Source organism: Neolamprologus multifasciatus, chromosome 13, assembly GCF_963576455.1.
Source record: "Neolamprologus multifasciatus chromosome 13, fNeoMul1.2, whole genome shotgun sequence".
NCBI lineage: Eukaryota > Metazoa > Chordata > Actinopteri > Cichliformes > Cichlidae > Neolamprologus > Neolamprologus multifasciatus.
In genome coordinates this window covers 27,381,378-27,409,179 of record NC_140451.1, presented here as the reverse complement: position 1 = coordinate 27,409,179, position 27,802 = coordinate 27,381,378, and the positions used below count along the sequence as shown (strand labels likewise).

At 41.4% G+C, this 27,802-nt stretch overlaps 1 protein-coding gene across 1 annotated transcript; it reads right to left on the bottom strand.

The window, feature by feature from the left end:
• Positions 1–153: 153 nt before the first annotated feature.
• On the bottom strand, positions 154–25,962 carry LOC146505704 (sprouty-related, EVH1 domain-containing protein 2-like). The gene is made up of 6 exons (XM_085182595.1): positions 25,340–25,962; positions 9,557–9,749; positions 9,282–9,450; positions 8,125–8,189; positions 2,430–2,579; positions 154–2,321 (listed from the first exon to the last, which is right to left on the bottom strand). Exons 1-6 carry the CDS (start codon positions 25,363–25,365, stop codon positions 1,536–1,538), a joined length of 1,389 nt encoding a protein of 462 aa, XP_085038721.1. The 5' UTR covers positions 25,366–25,962; the 3' UTR covers positions 154–1,535.
• Between the last annotated feature and the right edge of the window lie 1,840 nt (positions 25,963–27,802).

The window sequence follows — 27,802 nt, the reverse complement described above, 5'->3', positions numbered from 1 at the left end:
AAAATGTCAAACTTTTCTTTACAATTTTAGAAATCAGACTCGTCACATTGCTGAACTGGCATACATAGTGGAAAAAACACAAACCCAAAAACCCACAAGTCCCATGTTTTAAAAAGTCAGCATTAATGTTTTACCTTCATTCATTTTTTTGGGGGGAGTGATTTTGGATGTTTTCAATAGAGTTGTACGAGTTTTGGCCTTTGCTTTTGCACATAAATGACAGGCGGGGGAGAGGTGATTGTACTTCGCTGGCAAACTAAAATCCATCGTTTACATGCTCTTTTTTAAAAAGAGTTTCTTTTTTTTTTTTATTACAAAAATAGCTTAAATGGAGTTTCAAAGAGCATGTGGTGAGGCTTGATTGAGCCATAACCAAGCTCACACTTTTCGCTATAGCAGACATCTTAAAAGAGACGAGTGAGACTCCACATTTTAAGGCATATGGGCACCAATTTAAACGGTATCGGATTGATTTTTCAGTCCTCGATGTAACACGGACCGCTGGCTAAGGTTCTGCAAAGAACAAGAAAAAAGAAATCACACTACTCCAAGTGCACTGTAAGTAAAAATGAGCCAAAATCTGACTGGAATAAGACTCAGTGGGTTCCCGGTTCAGGCGATTTTAGGCACTGTTTGAAATAATGTTTGAAAGGAGCAGGGGGCGGATGCTAGCGTGACTCGAGGCACCGTCTCATTCAGTGAATGAATCATAGCCCAGCACCCTTTTGATGGTGGATCAATTTAAGAGAGAAAAATAAATAGGATGAAAGCTTGAATCTTTGGGATATTAGACGAAGATTAAGATGAGTACCACGTTTGCCTCGGTGAACAAAGAAGACGTTGATGGTGGAGAGCTATGTAGACTATATACACGAGCTTTACTATAAGCTGCAGTACAGACAACAAAAGGCCTAGGCGCACGAGCATGCACATATACCATCAACGCACACACACGCGCGCGCGCACACACTAACACACATGCGCAAAGAGATGTAGTGTTTGATGTCTCGTGTTGCTGGAGTTGAGCTGAGCGGGCCTGATATTGGAATAGAGTATAAACAAAATGGCCACGCGTACATCAAAGGAGAGAATGAAAAACAGGACAAAGAAACAATTCAAGTTCTTTGACGCCGAGTCAGTGTACAAATATAACAATATAAAGTACCTGCATATGTGATACATGACATATAGGTCAGCTATAAAAAAAAAAAAAAAAAAAAAAAAGGCCCCCTGAAAAAGAGTGCTCTCTCACTAGAAACAGAGCGAATGGCCACGTGGAGAGCTGAGAGAACTGTCTGCCGTAAGGGGGAGCTTATCTTCCCAGGCCGTTCAGAAAATGCACCAGCAGTTTTTTTTCTTTTTTGGCTTATTTCAGTGTCTGGAATTTGTAGAGAAACCCAGAGAAAACAAGGCAAGAGAGTAAGCAGCCGTGACCACTTGTCCCTTCTGTTCGTTTCCCCATCCTTCCCTTTCCCTGTCCTTGCGTTGGGTTTAGGTTTGAGTCGTGTCCCTCTGAGGTTTCCAAGCACGGCCGCTCAGCTCAGGGCCTTGTGTCGACCTCCGCAGCAGCCGCATGCAAGCCCTACCCGGTGGCAAGCGTGGAGAGGTGGGTAGAGGCAGAGGCAGGGCGCCACCAAAGACAAACCGAACAGGGCTAACCAGCGCGTGCCCAGACAGCCTCCCCCGCCACCCTCGCCCCCGTCACAGGAGCAGGGGTCTGAGTAGTCCCCCTCTGGGTCAGACATGCAGTGGTAGAGCATGGTGTCTGCCAGCCACATGCAGCTGACCCGTCGGATGCACGTGCGCACCGGGTCTGGAGCATCCTGGCACCTACCTCTCCGGTTGCTGGAGAGGTAAAAAGCCTCACCGCAGTGCTCACACTGAGCACGCTCCAATCTGTCATCCTTCCGCCCCTTCCCACCGTTGGTGGATGAAGAGGAGCTCGGGAGTAGGGAGCGAGGCTGACTGGACACCACAGACGGGAACTGCTGGCGATACGAGACGTTTTGGCCCTTACTGTTTAAGGGTCCAAGGGAGGGATCGGAGTCTGAGGGCGACAGGGCCGGTGCCAGCGGGTACGTGTAGTCGTGCTTCTGCGCCTCTGTCTTGTCAAAGTGGACATTGGGCTCAGGGTCGTCCATGTTGATGAATTTGTCACGCACTGTTGTGTGGCGGTAGTCCTCGTAGCCGGTGAGCCAGGAGCGATCTGAGTGGCGTCCACGATGACGCTCGGCGGGCCGCTCCCAGCTGCGCTCCCGAGGGTTGATGCGGACGATTTCCTCGTCCTCGAAGGTGACATGGCGGGGAATCCGAGACAATGGCTAAACAACAGAGAGAGTATAATACATAAGCAACGCTGGCAGCAATTCACTCATAAAATATATATGTATAAAATATGTATGGATACAGCTTAGCTGTGTTTGTCTCACCTGGTCCAAGTAGTAGTGGTCTGAGAGCCGATAGGGATCGTGGCGAAATCCCAGCGGGCACTTGTGTCTCTGGGGAAGGGGCGAGGACTCGAGCGGCTGCAGAGAGGTCTCCAGTTTCTGGGAGGAGTTGGATGAGCTGTCTGTGGTATTCTGAGGTGACAAACAAACACAGGATGCAGGCTGAAAAGCTGATTTCTGATTGCACACGTCAGACAAATAGCCAGAGAGGACACCCTGATTGGACAAACAAAAACAGGAAGCCTCCATGCAGCACTGATTGGAAAAACAGGAAGTGTGAGCTCTGTTTTCCAATCCACTTTTGGACTGCTATATGCGAGTTCAGCTTTTACTAACAACATCTGCCACAAAGAATCACTCATGAAAACATTGCAGTAACCATCACACCTAAAATCACAATTGAATTAACCACTTTGATTTTATTTATTTTTTTAACATATTTTCACAGCAAAAACTCTTATCTGACTCAGTATGAATATATTGTCTTGTATATTCATATGAACTGGGTATTTGACAATAAAAGTAAAAGTGAATCAGTTAAATCAACATTTTTTAAAAAATGGCTAAAAACAAGAAACCTAAGCATTCATGAAGTAAGATCAAGTGACTGATACAAAATATTCCTGAATCCAAAAAAGTGGAAACAGAAGCATCCTTTAAAATGTTTTTTAAAGTCTGCAGAAAAACTGTACACACACCATATCCACATGCTCACCTTTTAAGCCTCTACACATCATCTCCTTCTCCCCAGTCAACCTGTGCTCCTTTCCTCAATCGCACTTTCTCCACATTCCACCTTTCCTTCTCCCTTTTCCACCTCTCCACGCGTGTGTGTGCACATGTGAACAGTATCCCGTCTCCTTTCCGCTAAAGTCTATCAGGGCTCCAGTCCAACTCAAACACTGGCCAGACACAAGACAGTCAGACCGCTGCCGATTTCAGACATGCACAATGGGGGTCAGCCTCTGTTAGCCACCGGCTGATAGGCAAGGACTCCTTTTGTCTAATCATATCAGCATTGTAATATGAGTGCATGTATTGTAGATGTGTTTAGCCGCGGGGCAAAGGGTGCAGGTGTTTCTGTTTGAGAAGTTGTGCTTGAAATGTATCCTCTGCATTTTGTCTTGCTTTGGGGAAGACTGGTCACAAGAAGTCAATGGCAAGAACGATTTTTGCATGTCTTACTTTTTCTTGACCATCTTCTCTTAGCTATCTGCAACAGCTGTGAGATTTCCAACATGTTTTCCCAGAAATGTTATTTCACAAATTAGATTAGATTTTTTTTAAAATTCAAACTATCCAACTTCTTTTCAACTATTACTGGACAGATATACAAAAAGCTAGATCTGCCTTAGAGAGGGGTGGCTGTAGATGCAAGGAATTTTCTATTAATGGCAACTACTTTTGTCATTTTGGAGATATAATAAAGTGTCCTTGAGCAAAGCAATGAACCCAAAATTGCTACCGTTGGAGGCGACATTATGTGTATAGGCAATGGTCATGCTTTTGAGCTTACATGCTTACACTAACATGCTAAGATAATATTTCTAACATGTAAAACTCTATGGTTACCACTCCAGCTGTTAGCATGCTGTCCTTACATAATACAGCTAATTGTGCAATTCAATATATTAAAATCTCTGAATTGCTTACAAACAAATCACAGAAAACAAACACAAAAAGAAACCACACGAACAAACGCCAATCAAGGCATGATTGGCGAATGAACTTCTAGAAGGCAAGATAAAGAGAAGTTCACATCTCATTCAATAACAGAAGTTCTGCATTTCATCATCATTAACACTGAATATCAGAGAAATCTCTAAATGAAAGAAACAAGGTCAAGACCAAAAATAATCGGCTGTGATCTTTGGGTCTGAAGTGAAAAACACTTCACGGGCTCAGGAACACTTCAGGTAACATCAGGGAGGTGATTTAAAACCATCCTGTGCAAAGGCATTTTGCACATACTGGGATTTTGGAGGATGCAGAGTAGGAGTAGCTCATTTGGACGCCATATCCTCCGGGCTAAGAGGGGACAGCCTGATCAGCTTGTTATCAGATCTCAGGACCTGTGATGTTGTGACATTATTATGCTTTCAAAACTACAGCAAGTAATCCGGGAAAGATGTCTCATCCTGTACTTTGGGAAATATGTTAATGGACTTCTGTACCAACACCTGATAGTTTGTTTTCAAATGAAATGCGAGGTTTTAAGGATTTGCAAATTCCACTTTTATTTGGAAGCTACTTACATCATTTAGAATTTCTAAAACTATTCCTAAGCTATTCTCCGCCCACCGCCACCGCCAAAAAAAATATAAATATTTGGCACTCCAATAAGCCTAAATCCAATGCTGCAAACTATTCTGCAGAACTATATGACCCAGATCTGATATTTGTGTGTGTGTGTGTGTGTGTCTGTCTGTCTTGCTGAAGCTATCCCCATTATATCCTACTCCCCACATGGATACTGCCATGCTGAGAATTTCCCCTTAGCTTTCTTACAAAGCCCTCAGAGCAGCCTGCCAAAAATAACATAACATGCTGCCTCAGCTTTGGGCTCCGCCCCCTGGCGAAGCCATTATTGGGGGAGGAGTTGATATGGTTGAAAACCAGTCTGACTCTGGCCTCCATGGCTGCATCTAATTCAAAACACAGACCAGACTTTCAGCTGCAAGCTCAGACTGCACAAGAGGACAGGGAGACAAAGGGAGGAGTTGAGGGGGAGAGTTTGTATTTCTGGACATCCTCTCTCTCTATATATTCTGGTCCAAGGCTGGACAGAGGGCATTTCAAGTTATTTTCTGACACAAAACATGCCCCGACTCAAAGCTCGGGAGGATTCATCCTTCAACGGGCCTGTCTCGCTCTCCTGGGATGAGCCCAGAATTGCTTCTATAGCTTTCACTCCCCCTGTTGTGAATGAGCCAAAATAGAGACAGAGAGGGGAGATGTGCTGAAGGGAGGGACAGAGGAAGGGTTAGGTTAAGTTTAGGTTTGGCGAACGAGGAATCATTTAGGGAAGTATGTCCATCCTATCCCCCAAGCCCATCCAACCATCCTCCCCCATCCCTCCAAAGGCTGTAAATTTGCTCCAGCATTTCCCTCTGTCTACGACCGCCTGCCTCACTAACTGCCACCGCCGCCGCTGCTAACTTTAGGAAAGGTCATTAGCACAGAAGAAGAACACAAGCAGCACTAAACCCCTCATGTTCCACCTGTGATTTTACAGTCATGACACTTTGCAACGTTTAATTAGAAGAGGAGCAACTTTTTAACTAACCCTAAACCCTAATAATGGGCAGGAAGGACACAAATCGAGGCAGTAATTATTTCCCCCTGGTTTCATTCATGAGTCCAGTTGGATCCTGACAACACTCGACTGACTTTCTGAATGTCTGTGGGGAAATATTCCCCTTAACTTTTATTTTTTTAATATCTGGCACAAGCATAAGATTCAGAATCAGACCCGACACGTAGCCTATTTTTGTTTTTAATTCCACTACGTTTTTTTAGATCACAAATACAGACAGTGTCCTAGTATTTCCTCTTATGCAGTCGCATGCTATGTGTAGGTCTGCTGGCTGTTTGCTGTAATCTTGTGGCATTTTTCAGCACAAGTTTTAAAAGCAGACATGAGGCAATGCATAATATTTCCTCAGGCAGGCTTTGTTGGTTGCTAGCACGACTCATGCACCAAACAGGGTGAGCCTTGTGCTAAAAAATAGTTTATATTAGGCCGCAAGGGAAATGGAAAAATCGAGGCTATCATACTGTTTTGTTTTATAAGTCAGTGGGGATTTAACTGAAATGGATGTGGGCTTTCTGGGTCTTCATTTGTGGAGAAAAAAAAGGTCAATTTTATGGAACAATACCCATGAATTGCCGTGGATTTGTTGCACTTTTAGCCTCTCTGTTAGCGAAAACCCGCTGCTCCATTTCAGGGGATTGCTCCGCCCTCCGACAGTGCTGTAGTCCCCCCCACTCTTCAAGTGTTTGTATGCATCTCTGTGGTGGCTGTGTGCTCCCAGCACAGCACCTATTAGTCTTGGCCCGTACAGACAGCTCGAGTCAAAGATGAACCACGAGGCACTTCCTCTCGTAAATCACCGGCCCTGCGCTAAGCTGGGAAACAGCTGCTAACTGCTAGTTTGGTAGTGTTTCTCTGTTTCAAATGGGAGAGGGATGGCGCGGGTGGGGGAGGGGGGTGGGGTCACCAGGAGAGTGGGAGTTTTTGGGACACAGGAAGTGACCTTGTGACCCTGCCTGCTGGCCCTTGTGTCAGATTACAGGAGGGTGTGTGTGTGTGTGTGTGCCTACATTTCCTGTACTGTGGCAGGTATAGATGACCCGCAGCGAATACTCGGTGAACCCCTGAGCAGACCTAATTTTTGAATGATGGATGAAATAAATTTGATCAGTGTGCGCTCCACACCAGATCCTAATTCTGCGGCCTCCTTCTCCAGTTATGAAGAGTGGAACTTCTAAGATAGGACTAGTGCAGTCAAGGTAACACACATGGAGGTCTACACCTAAAAAGCCATTCAGACTAACATCCGACCTGCATTAAAACAAGGCTTGTAGCTGTGCTGGCGTGTTGTTTAAAGTACTGGATAGACATGAAATGTGATCCAGGAAGTCCAGTTTCAGCGTTTTAACCCCTGATGAACGGCACAGCACTGTGCAACAGCTTCTAATGTTCACAACAGCGTTTTATAGCTCTAGAAAGTTATCACAGCAGCAATTATTTTCTGTTTTGTTGCACTGATAGTTAGGTAAACACAGTGTGTACAAAGTAATCCAGGAATGTGTTCCTTTCCAGATGACATTGTGAGAAATGATGCTGTGTTGACAAAAACCTGGCTCAGCTTTTGCCTTTGAGTAATACCACACAGACCACTGAGGCACACTACTTCTGTTTACCTCATGATGGTAGTGAGAGATTAATTTTCAGAGCAGTGAAGTTCTCACACACAACATTAAAAAAGGTTTTGCAGTGGTTTGATGTCTGAAAAGCTCCAACTCTGTCTAATCTGTAGTACAGAGCAGCTGGCTGAGTCTACGGCCAGTTGTTTTTATTTAGAGCCTTTTACTGCGTGATTTTTATCACTGCCAGGGTGTCGGTTTAGTTTGTTTGTGTTAGCAGGATGACTCAAACGGATACGAGATTTGCATGAACATTTTACCAGAGATCAGGCCTTAAGCATTTGATTTGGATCTTTCCATTCAGAGTTGATGTGTACTTTGCCAGCAGAGAGCCTACAGAGCACAATGCTCGACATGGATGACGCTGTGAACTGGGATGAATAATTTTGATGATCTTTTGGATCTAGCGGTTCAATTGTAGCGGTGACTAGAGCCACTAGGTGTTGGCTTCTTCTTTTCTGTGGTGGAGACTAAAGCTGAGAGTTGTATACAGACATCACAGAGACTTTTATTATGTATGACCAGCGATTATGGTGCTGTGAAGACCTGACATTGTGTAGATGATATTATCCGTGTGATCCTGAAGCCCATGTTAGGTAAGCTAGCCGCATTTTGTTGCAAAATCTTTACGCATACAACCACACATTCAGTCCACTGTGTCCACAACAAACTGAAACTTAGTAATGCCGCCTGCTGTGAGTCAAACGTTGTGACCATCATAGTTATTAATGCAAAATAAAGTGCTTACAGTAAAGACGTCATCGTCACCCAGCTCCCCCTCATTCTGGAGTGCCGTAGAGGAGGTCGTGGAGCCTACAGACAGGAGAAGGGAATAAACTTTATTTCAGGTTGTTTAATTTTTACATACAACAAAGAATCTTTTGACGTCCTTTGATAACGTCATGGCAATCAAATAGCTCCTGACTTTCTCATCCTGTCCCTTACCAAAAATTTTTTAACTTGACAAAAAACAAACTTTACTTTCAGGTACACGTTCCTCCACATACTCAACCTTCATTCATGTCCTTGCCAAGACTAACTGGTTATACCGGTGGATTGTGTTATGCTTTAAAACTTCAAACCTTGAACCAGCTAGTGAGTGTCTTATTCATTAAGTAGTGTGGTTTCCTTTTCTTTATGTAGTCGGAAAGACGCAAACAATGGTTTAGTCATAACTAGAACGTGGAATTCCTGCAGAAATAGAAGCAAGCTGCTGCAGCTTTTAAAGTTCAGGAGGAGCATGGGATTGAAACAAGAAGTCTGCCTTTAGTGGACTATGGTGGGCACACGTACAGCTGTGGTCAGATGGTTACATACACCAATTATGTACATGAATGTGACGGTAATTTTCGGCTTTGATGATTTCTTTGAACTGTCCTTTTTCCAATGATTAGCATACATACAGCATACATCTTTAATGACTTTAAAAGCCGACATGATAAGTGTATCTAAACTTCTGACCACAGCTGTAGACTGTATATAAAAGATGGACTTAGCCACCCATCACCCATGACCTAGTAAGGTTTGTTATAAAGACTTGAGACGAGCATTTGCTGTCTTCTGTTTCTGAAACCAGACCTCGAGAAAACAAAGCAGTGAAGTCTACAAAGACCGTATGCCCACTAAGCATATCTTGCTTTATCTTTCCCAGATAGGTACCATCATCTATAAAACAAATGTCATGTTTTATACAGTAAGACTTGAAACTAGCAAATGAGCCCCTTAACCCAACAGGAGACTGTTTACTGACGTTGATTTCTTGACAATAAAGCTTTTCAGCTTCGGTTTGGGTGTGTTTAATTAGAGACTGAGCATATTTTAGCTCTGGAAGCTTTATAGGTGCTAGGACAGGTCTCTCTCTGTCTTGTCAAAACATTTGAATAGTTATCCTGCAGCACAGTTTACCTTCAGCCAGGTCGTCGATTGCCTTTCGAACTCCCCTGTCGAAAGCTCTGGCATCAGCTGGACTCTGGAAGGATAGGCCGCACCTTCTGTCTTCCACCTTCCAATGGTGAAACGTGGGCGTCGCTATGGTGTACACTAGATCCTTCCTCAGCGGGCAATCCAGGATCACCTGTTGATACGACACGCACCAACCATTTACAACATGGATCCATTTCTGATCTTTAACAGACACGTTGTTGCTCACATTCATGTATGTATGTGTTTGTGTATTTTACCTGTTTGTCCCGCATTCGTTCGCCACGGATGAAGAACTGGGAGCTGGCGGAGCCCAACACGGGTGCCAACTCTGTCGGCAGCAGGCGGCACACCCCTACCCTGCTCAGAGCTCCCCCGTCCTGATTCAGCCACCCACCGCTCGAGTCGTCCCGCGTCATCACCACCGCTTTTACACGTACGATGTAGCTGTCACTGCACAGAAAGGAAGAGAGAAGATATTAGCACAAAGATAACGGCAACGTAAATGTGTTTATATTATACCAGACAGTAGAGTGATGATTCCAATAGATGATAAGCTCAGGATCTAATCATTTTTAACCCTTGTATTATGCTCATTAAACTTAAAACATGCTTTAAAATAAAAGCATCATCCATTATGTGAGTAGTGTGATTTTGGAGAATTTTGTGGCAGAAAAAAATTCTCCGCAGCTATAAAGTTACACAACTTAATGCTTTAGGTTACTGGGAAACCCCCTCAAAACCTTCACTGCTGTTTAAAGACTTTTTGTAGCTGCAGTCATAGAGGAACCTTAATCATATCAAAGCCGAAGCCAGCAAACTATTCTGTATTTAACAATACAAGCCTAAAATTAGTTTGTCCACAGTCAAACTGAGCTAAGCAAATTAGCGTGTACGCTAATATATTGTGAAGCGTAACTGTTTCTAAAATAGCATCAGTAAAATTTATAGGCGTTTTATGTCATTTCCATGCAGGTGGACAGCGCATACTGAAAGCAAAAAACCCGTTGGAAAGAAAATTCGCCCCTTCTGAAGGAGGCAGACTTTGCGAATAATCAGATAACTACACAAACGACTAAATTTAACACTGAAACATTTAAAACAAATCTATCTAATCTCTTCATCAGATTCTGGTTTTGCTGCAGTGCAGTCCGGTTTGCTTGAAATGTGGCAACATGTCGAATGACAACCATTTCCTTCCACAGGAAAACCAAAGAAATGTATGAATACAAGATAACGCAAGGTCAAAGCAAAATTCACATGATTGCAAACCGAAAAATAACAGTAATATTTTCCACGCGACACAATAACTCTTTGGATAAGAAAATAACATCTTATCCCATCTTGTGAAACTTAAGAAAAGCATTGTCAATTTTCACAATGTGCATTAAGAGTTTATTCTAGAGCAGGAATCACACCCTGGCAGACTGTTTGAGGGCGTTGCAAGTCACGACTTTGCCTGGTCCTCGCTGTGCTCGAGTAGGAGGTGTTGTCAGTCGAATGCACACACACAAACAACTCCAAAGTTTAATGTAAATTTAATATGGTGCTATGTTGTTTTAAAACTTGTTTAAAAGTTAAACTGCTGCCATTTTAACATAAAACATTCCACGTATTTAATAAAATGCTGTTTCAGCCCATCATCTCCTCACTAACCTCATCACTTCTGCTCCATATTTCCTGGAGTAACCCTGTGATTATTAGTGAAAACATCCCTTATCTTGTCGCTTTAGTGGTTGTAAACAATAAGAACTTCCCTATTTTCATATTACATGTCATATCACTTTATTTCTCTACCATCACTATAAATTAAAATAAAATTACAACAGTGGGGAGATTTGAGTGCATGTGAAGTTTTTGCAAGTCATCAAACAACAGAAAATTTAGGTTCATTATTTGATGTTCATTCACAAATTGCCTTTCCTCTTCCGTGAAGGTTAGAGCCACTCATAAAATGTAGATATTCCTCTTTTGTTTTTGAGAAATACTTCTGGACACATGTGAATACTAAGAAAATGATGCCAAGTGCTGTGAAAAGCATGCTAAAGCAACAGGTGGTAATAGAACCCTAACCCTGTAGAAATGTTGTGTATTTAGAAGCCTACAAACAGTAATGCAGCCCACAGTCTGACCTGAAAAATGGGAATGAACGTGCACATTTCTGACGTTGGAGACATCTGGAAAGTCTTAACTGTGGAAGGAATTTTTCAAACGTTCAGTTTTCAGTGACTTAAAATGCATAGAAGAAAAAAAACAGCATGTTTTCTAAAATACCCATGTACATGTGGCAGGGCGTTAGTATGACTGTAAACTGAATTCCTTTTTTAACAAAGGGAAATTTTAGAAATAGTGTATACTGAAAAATTGCTCTCAACTGCCTGAGTGATAAATCCACTAGGCACATATATTGTGTGCTCACTTAAAATACAGGATTTTTTTTTTTTACTGTACTGTTGGCGAGTTTTTGCAGACACGTCAGCATCTTGCATGCAAACTGCAGCAATTAGTGGTAATAAAATAAGTCTTGAAATTGCATTTTCTGCAATTTTTTTTTAATTCTTGTTAATAAAAGGGAATTAAAAAAAAAACAATTGACTAATTACTTGTACAAAATGGCTGCAGCCTAGTTAGAAGTCCCACGTTATCCATGTTCTGTCTTTTTTTGTGCCTAAATCGGAAATGGAGTCGTCTGCACCATTTAGATGAGACAACATTGGATTGGAGCCACAAGTTATACAAGCTGACAGATAATACAGTTTATTCTATAAGAAGTACAAAGCAGATGACAAAAACTGAAACCGGAGACAATACACCGGAGGCTGATAGTAAAATACACGGTATTCTTATGTGCATGACAGTCACCACTGTACGTGTACACAATGGACATGGTTGCAATCCACATGCATGTACCCATGTATGAACTATTGATGCTGTGCTGCGTGTGCGTACATGTGTGTTTGTGTACGCGTGTGGGGGAGAAGCATGAAGAGATAACGACAAACATAAAAAGAGAGTGATGAAGTGAGGGAGGGAGGATGAGTGGGAGTGAATGAGAGAAGCGTTGTTATATAATTAGCTAACAGTACTAAGGACTCAATGCACACACACACACACACACCTACACACACAGGTGGCAAAACTGGTTCACCGGCTCCCACCCACATTCATAAAATTGAGTGAATGACAGACTGACTGGGTGACAGCAGTCAAACTGCACAAACAGAAAAGCAACCAGAGATTCACCCACAACTCCTGAGCTTTTGTTTCCATTCAGAAATTTAAAGTTACTCAAAGACACTACCCAAAATCTACTTAGCAAGAAATATTACTCAGTGTGAAGCATTAAAAGATTTAGTGTTGTTATTGGCCCTGTGATGGACTGGCGATCTGTCCAGTATGTATGGCCTCTTTCTGTCAGCTGGGATATGATCCAGCCCCACTGCAATACTAATTAGGTATGTGGTTAGAAAGTAGACAGATGCACATGTGTTGTTTCTGGCTATAGCAATAGCCAGCTATAGCACTCTGTAGGCAGATATTATTCATCTGCTATGTCAAGCCACAACAGGCGTAGGTAAAAATGATTATTTGAGCTCTACTTTACTGTGTGGAAAAATTAAGTAGCAACAAAGGAAATAAAAATGAAATCTAAAAATAGAAATGGTGGTGTACTAATTTAAGAAAAGAAGCTTACTATTAATCAAGACAAGATTAATTTCAAAGGTCAGACAGGCGGTAATATAGTTTTACATCTATATGGTTGACGATACAATACAGTTAACAAGCAGATTATGGTATGTTTGTAGTGTCAAATGTGTCTGCAAAAGGAAAACAACTAAGGATGCAGAGCAGAACCACCTGACAACCACTGCTCATGAGACAAAAATATATATGTATTTTTTTCCAATTAAATTGCTTTTCAATTGCTTATCTGTTTTAAACATTTATCTATAATTATCTGAGTACAAGGTATCTACTGCTTACCCATTATTTTTAGTTAATATTTCTAACCTATTCAGGTGCACTCAATTTTATAATTACATCATAATATCTGTTTTTTTTCACCACCGGTACTTGAGGTCATTTTTACCCATTTAACCACTGGCTACTAGAGAAGTAACCCTGGAGCATTTGCACCCCTGTTTAGGAGCGACTAAGCTATTTCGGTTCATTGACGTAATTTCTGCTCTTAAACTGAAAAATGTTTTTAAAAAAAATCCCCGCTCTGCTTTTATATGAAAGTACCACAGTGGTTCAACATGACTCAAACACATGTATGACATATTTCCATACAGAACCACACATCCAGGCCACCCACATACAGAAATAACACTAAATTCTGTGCTATATAAGCACGTGTGCTTTAAGACACACGATACCAGCTATCAGCTCTCTGAGATGAACTTGTCACATTTTGGGCTGTCTTGTGACCCATGTTTAGAGCCCCGTCTGCCGACAGGCCCTATAATCTGTGGCGGGGACACACAGACAACCACAACTGGTAGCTACACACTAATTTAATACACTCGGAATGGTCACACATTCTTACACACACATGCATTTGGGAACTGTGAATCTAATTCTGTTCATACAAATGTTGTAAGAGGTACTGATGCTGAAAAAGGATTGCAACACCCATTTTGAGAAAAGGTACAGTACCGTGCAAAAGTCTTGTGCCAGCCTTCATTTCTTTAGGAGCCTGAGTTCCATGAAATTTTTTAAAGTGGTCTTAAGCAATAGTTCCCCAGGCTTCCTGAAAGTCAAAGGCTTTCTTTGGACATTCACAGCTTTTTCTCTTATTTTCACGGCAGTACTCATACCTGACCATTTTCAAAGGAATATTCTTTTGTTAATCATTCAAGCACCTAACTCTAGGAATGAATGTTGAATAATTTAGTTTCTACACATATAGAAAGCTTAGCAAGGCACCAAGTTTTAAAATGTACATTTAAGCTTTTTGTTACTAGCAGCCTGCACAAAAATACATTATTTGCTCCTGTTTTTTTTTTTTTTAGCTGAATCTATGAAAATTGCCCAATATAACACAGTTTGACAGGCATGAAGTTACTTTTGCACCAACAATGTGGTGCAGAAAAACCTTTTGGATGACATATCTGGACATGGTGCGTTGTGTGTCCTTAAAAAACAAATGTGAACTTTTTTTGTTCAAATTACCAGGAGAGCGGAATAACAGTGAGTGTCTACAGACATCTGTAAAATACGGCTGAGGCTGTGACTCTTGAGAACTTACGGTACTATAGTTTGTAGACTATTTACAATCACCAATTAAAGAGGAATTCACATACGGTACACAGCATCTCTAACTGGAGATGGACCATTCTAACATATGATTGTCTAATATTTGGTGGGTTTGTGATCTCAAGCTTTAAGTTGAGACTGCAAACACTTTTCAAAGTCTCTTTGGGCGGGATAAGGGTACAGTTTGTTGCATCAGAAAATGACTTGGTTTAGAATTAAGACTTGGTGAGCTTACCTACCTGCTGATAAGGAAATCATGCATCACATCCATTTCTAATTTAATATGAGACGTCAGGTCAAAGGTTCAAGGTGTGTCTGGCTTCCATTTCTTAAGAAAAACAGCACTGCAGTTGCCAGCCAATTGCTTTTGTTTGCTTTGCAGTGCAGCCTGACAATACCTCACAGCGCCAGATTCAGCAGCTTGGCATGCAATCATACCAACAAGTTCATTGAGCTCATGGTAGCCATTACCTTAATAGAAATAAAGAATCCAGGCTGGAGCACAGTTCTGTTTCAAAAAAGCTGGGATGTTGTGTAAAATAGAAATAAAACATTTAATGTAATATAATTAAATTGATAAAAGTGAAGATTTTTAGATCGTTTTTAGTAAAATGTGAGAGATTTATATAATCTGAAGAGAAACAAGATTGTGTTTCCCAATTCTTTACCAAAATGTTACATCACTTCTTCATTTATGAACACTTAACTAACATTCTCGCCTGTTAAAAGCTCAGGAGTTTTGGGTCTTTGTCATTTTTTAAGTGTATAATAAAATCCACTAAATGTTTTAAATAGCTTATAAATTTGGAGTCCAGACAGGCCAGTACTTTGCACTGTAACTATGGAGCCATGCTGTTGAATGTAGTTTGGCATTAATGGACTTCCTGGGCAAAGTCGACTTTCAGCATGAATGGTGCTCTCACAGATGTGCTCATTACCAACGCAGTGCACCCTAATGCAAGCTCCACACCAATATCTTGGAATTTGTAATCTGTGCTGATAACATGCAGCATGGTCTCTCATCTCTTTACCCTGGAGGTAAAGATTTTACGCCTAATATTTTCATAAAGAAATTAACACTTAACATTTTGACTGTACCAGACCACAGGACAGTTTTGGCCTCACCCAAGCTGCTATCAGAAGGCACAACTACTTGCATATTTTTCTGCTTCAAAAGGGACTCCCTACTGGTGTTAGTAGAATTTATTATTGTACATTATTAACTGCAAATTCGGTACTTGTTAAATTTGCATCAGCTCATCTTTTTCCACTTGAAGGCAAGTGAAGCAAGCTGTAAACACAAAACTGACTCGTTCAGATTCACTTTCAGTTTAGCTAAGTTTTTGGTCTCCCCCTTCTGTGATGACAACTAAAACAGGTGTCAAGTTGCTACTGGAAACCAAAGCAATCAGCTGGCATAAAGCTCCGTAACAGTTAGTAGTGTAAATATAAAGATATGAAAATGCAAATGTCTCCCAATCCAATGACGCTGTGTACACGTGGTTCAGATATTACTGCCAAATCTTTCGAAACGATGTAAACAAACAAACAGAAAACCAGAATCCTTACAGAAACATCTTCTTTTCATTTAAATTAACACGCATTTGTTGCATTAGCCAGAACTTCATGTCCACTCTAAAAGTCTAAACAATTCAGTGTAACATGAACTTGTAAGAACAGTCTCTCCGGTTCAAGTGGTTCATTGCAGTAATCATTCTGTTCTTTTTATTTTTATGCCTGCTCCACACCTTATAAGCGACTCATCATAATAAGGAAATGTGATGTGGGTGGAGTACACACCTGTTGAGTGAAAACTATTTATTGCACTGTCATTGTTATTTGCCTTTATGTCTCAACTGCTTTTAATTCCCCATTTTGCTTACACTTGCTGTTGAACCACAAAAACACTGAATACACTCGTTTAGATTATACACTGTTAAAGCTCCACAGATAGCCACACCCCGACAATACTTGACGTCGTCTGTGTGTAACAATATTGCAATAAAACTGTGAAAGGGGGTCGGAAGTGCACTGGTTATCAGGCCTGGAATCCAACTCATCTTTGACAGATAAAAAAGGCCAGTGAGGGCAGCCCAACCATGTGTGATAACAGTGGCTATACTTCCTCTGATAAGGAATAGCCGGCTGCGCCTCTGCCTGATCAACAGAACACATACACGCGCCCACGTCTCTATGTACATCTGAACACAACACACATGCTCCCTGTGTCAGGAAGTGACAAAAAGGTCCGTCAGAATAAGGGTTGCTTTATTGTACTGAATGCTTACAGTGTTTCACACTTCCGCCTCAGTAACTGCTGTGAGTAAGGCCACATGTAGAGCAGAGCTGATTAAATATTTCTTAAATGTTTGGACTTGATGTTTTCTGTTTCACATCACTGTAACTTTGAAACTTGTGAGTTCCTTCACTCATGTTCAGACCAAACACGTGTGAATATGTGTTAGTTTACGTCAGAGTGACCAGAAATGAAGTTGCAAGAGTGGTTAGAGATCAGTAAAATGTTATTAAGTCATAACATATGCACTACATATGAGTTGTTCCTATATGTGCAAAAATGACTGAACTGAACAAAGGTGAACATTGTGTCATTTAGATGCATTATTTAAGCTAACTGTTCTGGTTCACAAGAACGTAGAGCTTAGGGCACAAGGGTTGTGGTGGCAACCCTGAACTCCCCTATCTTCAACTCACAAGCCTCACTTCCACTGTGCACTCTTTCACCAACAAAAATTCACACAATGAAACAAAAAGACAAAAGTAGACTCTCTAAGTTCTAAGCAGAAAAAAAAAATCTAACCAGAAAACATCAATGCCCCTCTGTCTGCTTTCTCTCATTTTGTGATAAGGTTGCAGGCTATCAGTGTAGCTAGTCTTCATATGCATGATAATTTCTGTGCAAAGGTGCAAGCATGGACGTCATGTGTGTGGCAGTTAGACCTGAAAATGCTGACATGAAGCTATAGCAACAAAAAGTAATATGTGGAGCATGAGGTGGACTGTTAGATTGGCAGGGCGTCAGCGGTAATGTGAGCTTTGTACCAGACTGTTGTAGTGAGGACAGAACACACCCACAGTCTTGAGATTTGAGTAATGACTGAAAGAGAAGGTTGGAAATACAAGTAGTCAACATGCTGGGCCTTACAGACGGGGTAAGGAGCTCAGAGCTTACGCTTACTGGAACTACCCACCTGGGAGCAGACTCGAACTACAAGCAGATCTCAAGATCTCAAGATCCTCCAGGAGGAACTAAACAATGTTTTTGGGCAGGGGGACATCTAGAATATCCTGCTTGACCTGCTGCTGATGCAACCTGGTTTTAGATAAGCACAACATAACAGTTGGATGAACTCATTACCTCGAAAATTGCTAAAGATGACATAATATTAATTGAATGGAATAACTGGAGGAAAATAAATGTGAATATTCCCTTCATCGTACAACTAGTAAGTTCATTGCTTATCGGCTATATGCTAGGTTGAGCATATAGAGCCTCGTTATGTTTAACATATTCATTATTTCATGTTTTAATAATCTAACCAGGATGTGTGACAAACAGCTTCTGTGGAGTGGTGTGTATTTTGATAGAGAGAAGAAACTGATCAAATGTGTGGGCAAAAATGTGTGCTGCTATCAAAATCATTGGTAAGACAACTTGAGTCTAAGGCATGTGTGGTTTAAGGCAGCTTGCTACAATTGGCGAGTAGCGTGTACATTAATTAGAGGCACGCTATAAAGCACACTGCGTAAAAAAAATATGAAAATAGATTTATGGAGCTCAACAGTATGGGGAATTATCTTACAATGTTGTTCTTTCCTGTTCTGGCTTTCATTCAGAGGGCAATAGAGTGGGGGTTGGGGGGTTGGGTGAAGAGAGTTCATTCACAATTATTGACACCGGAGGCTCCTCGGGGGAAGTTTGATCAGCTTTCTGTCAATCAGCTGTTGTTATATGGAACGGTCACATGTTTGGGCAGCACAAGACTTGAGCTTCCAGTGTGAATGAGTGCAAATGGGTCAACTGACATCAGAGAGGTCAACAATATTCAGAGAAGTGTTAAAGGAAAACATCCCATTTCCAAATGATCAGTTAGAACATGAGCGCTGAGCTATTCAGTGTTTCCAGCATTGTGTTTGCACACTAAGAGAAAGCCATTGGTGCAAAGGTGACTCTGCAGCAGCACCTCCATCTAAACATGAACTTTACTGAAATAAAGCTGATTCTAAACCTCTAAACCTCTTAAAGGCGACTAAACCAACTTAAGACTCTTTACCAGATATCCGCTTAGGTTCCGTTAAAACCTGACACTTTGGCCACCCGTTAAGTGATCGGTGAAAGGAGGGGGAAACTATTTTAATCGTCTTTACATCTGTAATCTACATCTGTGCCAACCTTGGTCTTTTAATCAGGTAGATGCTCACATCTAAACTGTCAGATGTCAATGGTTTATCTTGTGATTGGTCTCCCCGTGTTGCTACTCCAGGGCATTAAAGAAACGGAAAGTTATTTGCATAATAAACAGCAGGACATCTGTTCTCTTTAGGCTTCGTTTAAATATACTTATTTTTACAGGTACACATGAGCGACTGAAATGTTTCAAGATGCTGTTTGGGATTAACCAACCTTAGCATTTCTGTTTTTCATGGGTGTAGGAATACTTTTCATTTTATCCTGAAACATCTGGTTTGAAACTATGTGAAATATCTCACAAAGTGTGGTGGAACTTATTTCACAATTAAAAACCAGTTTGCTCAGCTAAGGTCAGCAAAGGTGAATAAACAAGAGATTGTTTTGTACATGACGTGAATAATAGGATCTATTGTTCTGATTTTGAATTAAATCTTTTTATTTGATTGTAACTCTACTACTAGAGTAACACTTCAATACAATCCTCAATCAGTCAGAAAACTCGTGTTTGAAATGGTTTAATGCAGCAGAATAAGAAAGCCTGAACTTGGGCTCCAGGCTTCTCATTCCCTGCAGATATGACACACACGGAAATTAGTGAGCGATGAGTAAACATCCCCCTGGATCCCACAGGTGGATGCTGGGGTGGTGGAGGGGTTGAAAAAGCAGGCAGAAATGCACCGACATGTCTGCAGGAGAAGTGGGAAATACTTCCACTCAAATAGACCACCACATTGGGGTAGTTGTGTTTGGTGCATGATGTAAGCAGAGAGAGGTGGGTTGCACTGCTTCATGCACACTCAAGCTGCGTGCATGAGGCAGTGCAGCTCAAGTTTCCAGTCTGAACTAGCTCCCGGGCTTCGCTTCATTTATCGTATACCGGACTTTGGCACAGCCCCTCAGTCCATCTATTGAAACTACCCGTTTTAGCCAACTTGATTTTAACTGGGTGCCGCTCGCAAACAAAAGATTTCAAGAGTGAGTGGGTGGCGCTCTTGTGCTCACAGCCTCATATGACTAACTTGACATAATACGTAGCCAAGGGCAGAAAAAAATGTCTGAAACCTAGAGTTTCACAATTGCTTGCACATACGATGATCTCATTATTTGAAAAACTGAGCATGATTAATTTGCATGGGCAACATTAAGGAAAAGTAGAGTAGATTCCCTTTAAACTTGCAAAATAAAGTCTTAGGTCGTGTTCTCAGTAAGTGTAAAAAAGTAATCAAAGTACACTCTCATTTTATCTAACACACTTGTATTATTTTAGCCATCATACAAGAAGAAGATATAGCACTGGTAGACGGAAAGCTAAATTATAAATGCCAACAGGTTTGAGATTAATAATCAGCCAGGATATCAGAAAACCCACAGTACAGTTTTATTTATCTACAAAATAACAGACTGCATGCATGCAAACTGCACTGTTTGTGTTGATTTAAGTAAATTATTAGGGTAATGAAATAGCAAACCAAACTAAGCACGAACGTAAAGTGGTTATTGACGAAATGGAAGTTCACAGGGTTCACACACTGAGAAGGAGTGTTTTCAGTAACCAGCCCAAAGGATTGTTCTACATGTGGTGTGACAAGCGAAAAACACAGAGTGGAGTGAATGAAAACTTGAGCTATTATAATCTTGGTCATCTAGTCAGCTGATGAGCAGAGATTAGTAAAAAAACAGACAAACAATCCGGCTCCATTGTTTAGTCTCTCGATATAAACAGCTCGGGCCATTATATAAAGGCTCCGGATAGCAACCAGTGATGAGCTGCTCTGTAAAACACAGGAAACACTGTGAAAAGGGATCTGTTCCACATGATGTGTGCATATGTGTGTGTGCAGAGGGAGTACAGACTGAAAGAAGAAATGCAAAAGGTCTGTAAAGGAAGTTATTATGTTAATTATGTGTATCCACATATGTGGACTTGATATTTACCCAGATATGAACCTAAATAAACTGCCGCTGTACTAACAACGATACTCAAAGTACTGCATCTGTCTTGCAGGTTGGTTAATACAAAGAGTATTTCTTATTTCAGGATATTATCGTGTTTCTGCTGTTCTAACATAGCATAAAAGAGAAGCTGCTAATCAAGCCCATCTGAGTTTCTTTCCCACCACTGAGTTGGTCGGTCTATGCATGCTTCCCAGACTGTTTTGTTATATTTATGTACTCTTGTTACAGTATATGAAAACACTGTATACATGGAAGACCAGTTAGCCATCTACAATGCATGTTTGACAGTAGAATGCGTCCAAGCATGCTAAAATACCAACAGAAAAATTTCCAAATGAAAGAAACAAACAAACAGAGCCTTGCAAGGCAATGCAAAGTGATTCCCAACACATGGAGGCAAAGTCTCCTGTTTGAGTTTTGCCCTCGCTGCAATAAATCCTGCAACACATTCGGAGAACTTTTTGATGTTTTGTGATCTTACTGGTAAATGACGGATACAGTGTGAAACAACCCTTGCAAGCATTCCTGAAGTGACATACGGGAGCTTTTCCACTTAAAAGAGCAGAAAAAGTTCATATTAGGTGGCAGGTAGGGTGAATGGCACAAACACATTAAAGTTAAGTCTGAACTAGGAGCATTTTATGGTTGAAGTTACAAAAAGATCCTACTTTGTGTAAAATATACCCTTTCACTATGTTCATCATGTTAGAATTCATTGGCAACCTCTGAGGGTAAAAATATGAAAGTCTGTTTCCAACACTAAAAAAAGGAAATAAAAAGTCAAAATTTTCAGTTATGCGTCTCAAAATGTCAACTTACAGGCAGAAATCACTTGAAATTTGGAAAATACTCAACTCAAAATTTCAACTTATTTTTTTTTACTTTTAACAACTTTCCATGAATAATAACAATCATAGTTTTTAGAGAAACCCAAGGTCAATTTACACACAGAAGACAAAGGCCTCAATAAATACATTACATTTCAACTTCCATAAAAAAAACAAACAAACAGCCCAAATAAACATGCCAAAACAGCCCTGTAGTTCCCTGAAAGGCCACGGGGCAAACTAACTAGAAATGCGAGTCAATCGAGGTGTTAAAATGTTGAACTTTACAGCAGGACTTTAAAGCTAGAGCTTTCTTAAAAGGCTTGCACTAACTACCTAGCTGAGAGTGTTCTCGTTTATTGAATTACAAAACAAGAGACAAGGCCAGCTGAGGTAACATGTACAGCCAACAAAATGGGTTTTGTAACAGTGTAACAGTGTAAGCAGTATTTCTTTAACATAACGTGCACTTGTTACAAAAGTGCAGCTCCAACATGACTAATTACGGTTCATGCACTAATGAAACGTGCTAGTGGGGACACCTCTTATGGTTTATCTTAACCTTAGCTCTACTCTGTTTTTTGGCGATGAGCTTTGCCCTAAAACTCCTGTCAGGTTAATTATACTCTGTTATGTCGAATGCTGCTAATGGAGAAAAGCATTATGTGCGAGGAACAGAACAATCCTGCTGGGGGAACGTGCAGGCCTGCTAACGCCTGGGTTGGTCAATTGATGAGTGCTTTTATTCAGGGATTATATTTCGATGCTACGTTGACCTTCTCTGAATGTCACTGGACATCTCCTGTCTAATACTGACTGTGCACATGCTGACCCTGCAGCATCTCACATTAGATCAATACGTCCTCGGCTCGTGTTGTGACTCTCGGTGCAGGGGAGAGCTTCTACTTCTATAAAAGGTAATAAATGTCCCCAGAAGGACGGTGCAAAAGAGGGACATCCTCCAAAGAGGATAGTGGCATTATAGTTTAAGGTATGCAGTCAACAAAAGATCCTCTCAAAAACTATGTGTGTGCGCTACTAAACACAATGCCTGCTGATAGTAGGCTGACACATGGGCATGTGACCATGTCCATAGCATGGATCAACAAAGACAAGCTAAAGACCCACAATAAAACTGAAGCTGTAAAAGAAGCAGTGACACTGCTGCACAACATGACATAAAAAGGTGTGTCTTACTTCCTGACACACCTGTAATCCCACAAAAGGTGTAATTTCTGATAAGAAAGCCACAACACGCAAAGTTGCAGATAACAACAGCCGATCACTTCCTTCCAGTAACTGGACAATAAAAACCTTTATGAGGCCACATGGCCGAGTGGTTCACATTAAAAAACAATACAAAAAAGGAGATTTTGTACCATGCAGAATAAAGTTATTACTGCAACAAAAAAACAATCAGAGAAAGATGTGGATTAAAAAAAAACCTTGGCCTGTTACTGGTGATTTTATTTGACTATATTCCTTTTTAGATACAAACATATGGACTGCCATGGCAAATCTGCAGCTGTCAGACGTTTCCAGACAGTCTAATTCTAATTCAGTCCAAAAGAAAAAATAAAATAAAACCAAAAAGATAAATTAAAATCTGGCAGCCAAAGGTTCATACATTAAAACCACCTGATGTTTATTGTGCAATACTGTGGCTCTTTGAGTGTTCCCCTAACCGATCCTGAGCAGTTTTTTCGCCATGCAGTGAAGTCTATTTTCACTTTTGTAAAGTCTTTGCCACTAAAAAAATGTACTGTTGTTGCATTTAGAAGCTTATATAGGCCGGTTTTAATGGCTGCAAGAACTTTAACTGATCTTTTTGCCCATTTTAGTGTAAAATAATGAATCATAAAAACATAAAAAGGCCTCTTTTGCCAATTGATAGTCAATCAGCCACGGTTCTTTTGAGTGCTTTTTCCCATCACACCATGAGAACGCTGTTTATCAGAAACACATGACTCAGAACAAGGCCATAAAGATACAGTTAGCAGAGATGTTAATACAGGAAATGCAGAGTTTCAGAAGACAGGCAAGACAGCAAAGCGTGCTTTGATTTCTTGGTTGCATCTAACACCCCACCACCACCCCAAATGTATGTCTGGCAACATATGACAAGCAGAGACAAAGGCTTGGTCGCAGTCCCTGCTTCTTTCAAACCCTGGGACCGGGAACAGACACACAGACGCTGGCTTCGCAGAGCAGAGTACGGCCGGCAGGCATGAATGGGGACGCGCTGAAGGTTAGAAGGCTTTTATGAATGAGCCGGCGTCACGCCACCGCAGCGCAAACATCCCCTCCGGTGCCCTTCGCCCTTCCACCCCCCTCAACAGATTTGCAAGGCAGGCATTCCCATCGAGCACAGCCCCGTGTAGACTGACAGAGACAGACGCTGACGATACTGCTAGGCTAACAGAGCTGTAAAAATGCAAACAGGAGCCAGTAAATTAAATGGTTTGGCAGGCCTGCTCGTATGTCTGTACATATGGGTTTTTTTTCCTGACAAGGCTGCAGGATTGAAAAAAAGGAACAGGCTATATAATCTATATTTGTTTTGGCGCTCTGCAGCCTACACAGTCTAAAGGTAGTACAATGCATATTAATCTGCTGTTAAGCAAATTCTACGCGTTAACCGCTTGAGTACAGGCCCATCGGTTCGCACACGAACGTATCTGTGGGCCTAGGCAGTGAACAGCTTTGTAGAAGCTATAGTTCGCAGAAGAAAAAGCACGATCCTAGCGTGTGCACGTCAAACACAACTTCGCCAGTTTTCGGTTTAGGAAAAACGGACCAGTCTCTCTTCTTTCTTTTTCTTTTTTTAAGGCTGAGTCGACGTTTACGATCGCTATTTTTTATGAATGGAGCGTGGTAGGCTATGCAAATGAGGGCGATTGAGAAAGAGATGGCGGATGAGGCATATCGGATATCTCACATCCTGTGAGACTTCCCCTTCGGTTAGAGACAAACACACAGATGGGACTAAAAAACAAAGCGAAAATGCCCCTGCAATCGCCGCTCAGTGGGTTTTTTTGCTTGTTTGTTTCTTCCGAGCTACGCACAAACAAAAGATTCGCGAGCTCGCCGCCGCGCGTGTATTTATAAAAGGTGTAACTTCTGGGCGTGCTGGAGTTTCTAAGTTACGCTGCAACAGGGGCCTGCTCTCTCGCTTCAGATCCTTTCAGAAAATGTTTCCGACCCACCCACGCTTATTCCCCTCCTCCTCCTCCCACTCCCCTCTCCTTTCTCTCTTGCCTTCCCAAGCCTGGAGTCTACACCGAGGTGGGGGCCCTAAAAACCCTCTTCGACAGCACTGTCAATGCATTACTTCACAGCAGCATCAAACAGCAAATCCAACCAATTGAGCGTAATAATAATAATAATAATAATAATAATAAAAATAATATTAATAAAAAGCATACACCATGAACTGATCTGCACAGAATGCACATTCCATCAAGTTGCTCCAATCACCTCTAACTTGTAGTCACGGAGGGAAGCAAGGGGGAAAAGACAGAAAAGAGAGAGCGGTAAACATATAGAGAAATCTTTTGAGTCCCAGTACTTACTCGTTTGGGTGTGTTTCTTCTATCATTTTCTCGTTTCACCTCAGGTAATGTACCACGGCGGTTGCATACTTTTCGCTTGTCATTCTTTCACCGTGGCTCCTCCGATTCTGTCTCCAATTCCGCATAAATCCCCCCTGCGCCTTTGTGCGAGTGTCGGCTCTTTGCTTGCCTTCGACTGGCTGCGCCTCCGTCTTCTTTACCCCTAAAATTTTCCTCTTTTACCCCCGGAGCCACCCTCTTTCTTCTGGATCGCGAATGCCCGCTTTACTATAACTTTAACACACCATCACCTAGCATGAACGGACAATTTTGTAGCTTAATCCAGCTCCGGTCTTCTATTACACCCCCCTCCCTGCCCAAACACACACACTCACTCACTCACACTCGCACGCACTCTCTCTCTCACACACACACGGGCGCACAGGGCACACACTCCGTTTTTAAGTCCTAAGGCGCATGTTTTCACCGACGACTCCGGTTCCAGTTGTGCGTAAAAAGCGCGTCGTCGCTGCTGTTACCGAGGGGTGGCCCCGCTAGAGCCCCATCTCTCTCTACTCCATGTTGGATTGCAGGCGGCCGAGAAGCTCCAACGACGCCGGGGCAGGGAGGCGGGAGAGGAGAGGGGGAGGGATAGCAGGAGGAGGGGGCGGAAGCGGTGACGTAGTTTACATTTTAACGGAGGGCCCACGACGGCTGCAAGCCAAAGGGTCTCTTGACAAACGCACTCTCTCGTCTTTATTTCTCGAGAATCCTTCATTTTAAACCTCAATTGTCACCTTTGTGCGCATATGAAATCCTTCACTGGGCACAGTGCAGATAGTTCACAGAAAGAAACCCCCCCAACTACATTCCAGTGTTAACACCCTTCAACGCAGTAAATCAGCCTTTATTATCATCATATTACTTATTTAATATTTATTCATAAGAGCTAAACGTATAGATCTCGTTATTAAGCAATATAATAGCACCGAGTTGCTCACAAAAACCACCACATATTGAATTTTCGGGGGGAAAAAGAGGCAAAGTTCAGACTTCAGAAACTAACATAATGCCTGATGAATCAAAAAAGATTAAAACCGATTGCTGACTAATCTTGTTAACTTTTTAGCACCATATCAGCGAGAGACTGTCTGGTAATCTCTTATTGCCTTTGTGCCGTGAACTACTCTGGGGATTGAGGTCTTTAATACCTATTGATTTGCTAAGGTGTGTGTAAGTTAGATGATTAGCCTGTTTTGTTTGCTCTGAGTGCTGCCAGATTTGTGTTCCTGCCCCCAAACAGTTGCCAGTATTGTTTCAGGTTCATGCCTAGGCAAAAAAAGAAAAGGAAAAAAAAAAGACAGAAAAGGAAAAAAAAGTCTTGTTTATTACTGTGGTCGAGTAGCGCCCTCAACTGGTATTTCCTACAGCTTACACATTTGGACTTACTGGTTTTGACCAGTAATAATAATAATGTCATTCTGAGAGTTCACAGGGGACAATGTCAGACCTTGAAGTAAAGCCAAGACACTCCCTCTAAGTTTTCACAGTCTGTGTTCATGCAGTTGATGAAAATATATGTTTCCAAGGATACTTCAAGACAAATTTTTCATAATATTTATTTATTAATTTATTTGTTTATGTTTACAGAGGGTAACTCAGTGAGCATTTGCCCTCATATCAGTAATCACTACATACTTTTACAGTAGGTTGCACATGTACTTGTCTTTAGAAACATACTTCTTGATGATGCATTCACGAGGGGTTGTGGGGATATGTGGACTTTTCTCTTAAAAAAATAAAAGAAGCACAGAAATACTATAATAGCTATACCAGTATTCTACAACACAGTGACGTCTCTGCCAGGGCCAGTTTAGCAGAAGCAAGTTTTATTGTATGTAGTAAAACTATGACATGTGCAGCAAACTTACTGACATTTGTACAAAACAAAGAATGTATGAATGGTTGCATGCGCCAAATATAAACAGTCCACGTGTTCAACACTGACACGGTGTGGTTTGAACGTGTAACTTCAGAATGTAGTCATCCTCCACAGCAGGGGCGTCAAACATAAGCCCCGGGGTGCTGAATCAGCCCAGTGAAGACTCCAATCTGGCCCACTGGATGGCTTTGGAAAATGTGAAGGATATACATTTTCAACTTTTTTTTTCAAAGATTTATTTATTGCTTTTCCAACAACATTTTAACCAACAGGAAGAGAGAGTTCAAATAAAATAGAGGAGGAAATTAATAAAAATTTTGAGTGTATAATAGTAATGTATGTACATCGTATATGAACAGTGTTAGGGAAACACATAGATATAGTTATACATACTCTCCCATGTAGATCATTCAGATATTATTACAGGAAAAAAAATATATAGATAAATAAAACAAAGCAAAACAATCCCCCCCCCTCCCCCATTTTCAACTTTTAACTGTATTTTCACAACTTTTACAACATTTCCTGTTGACAAAGACCTC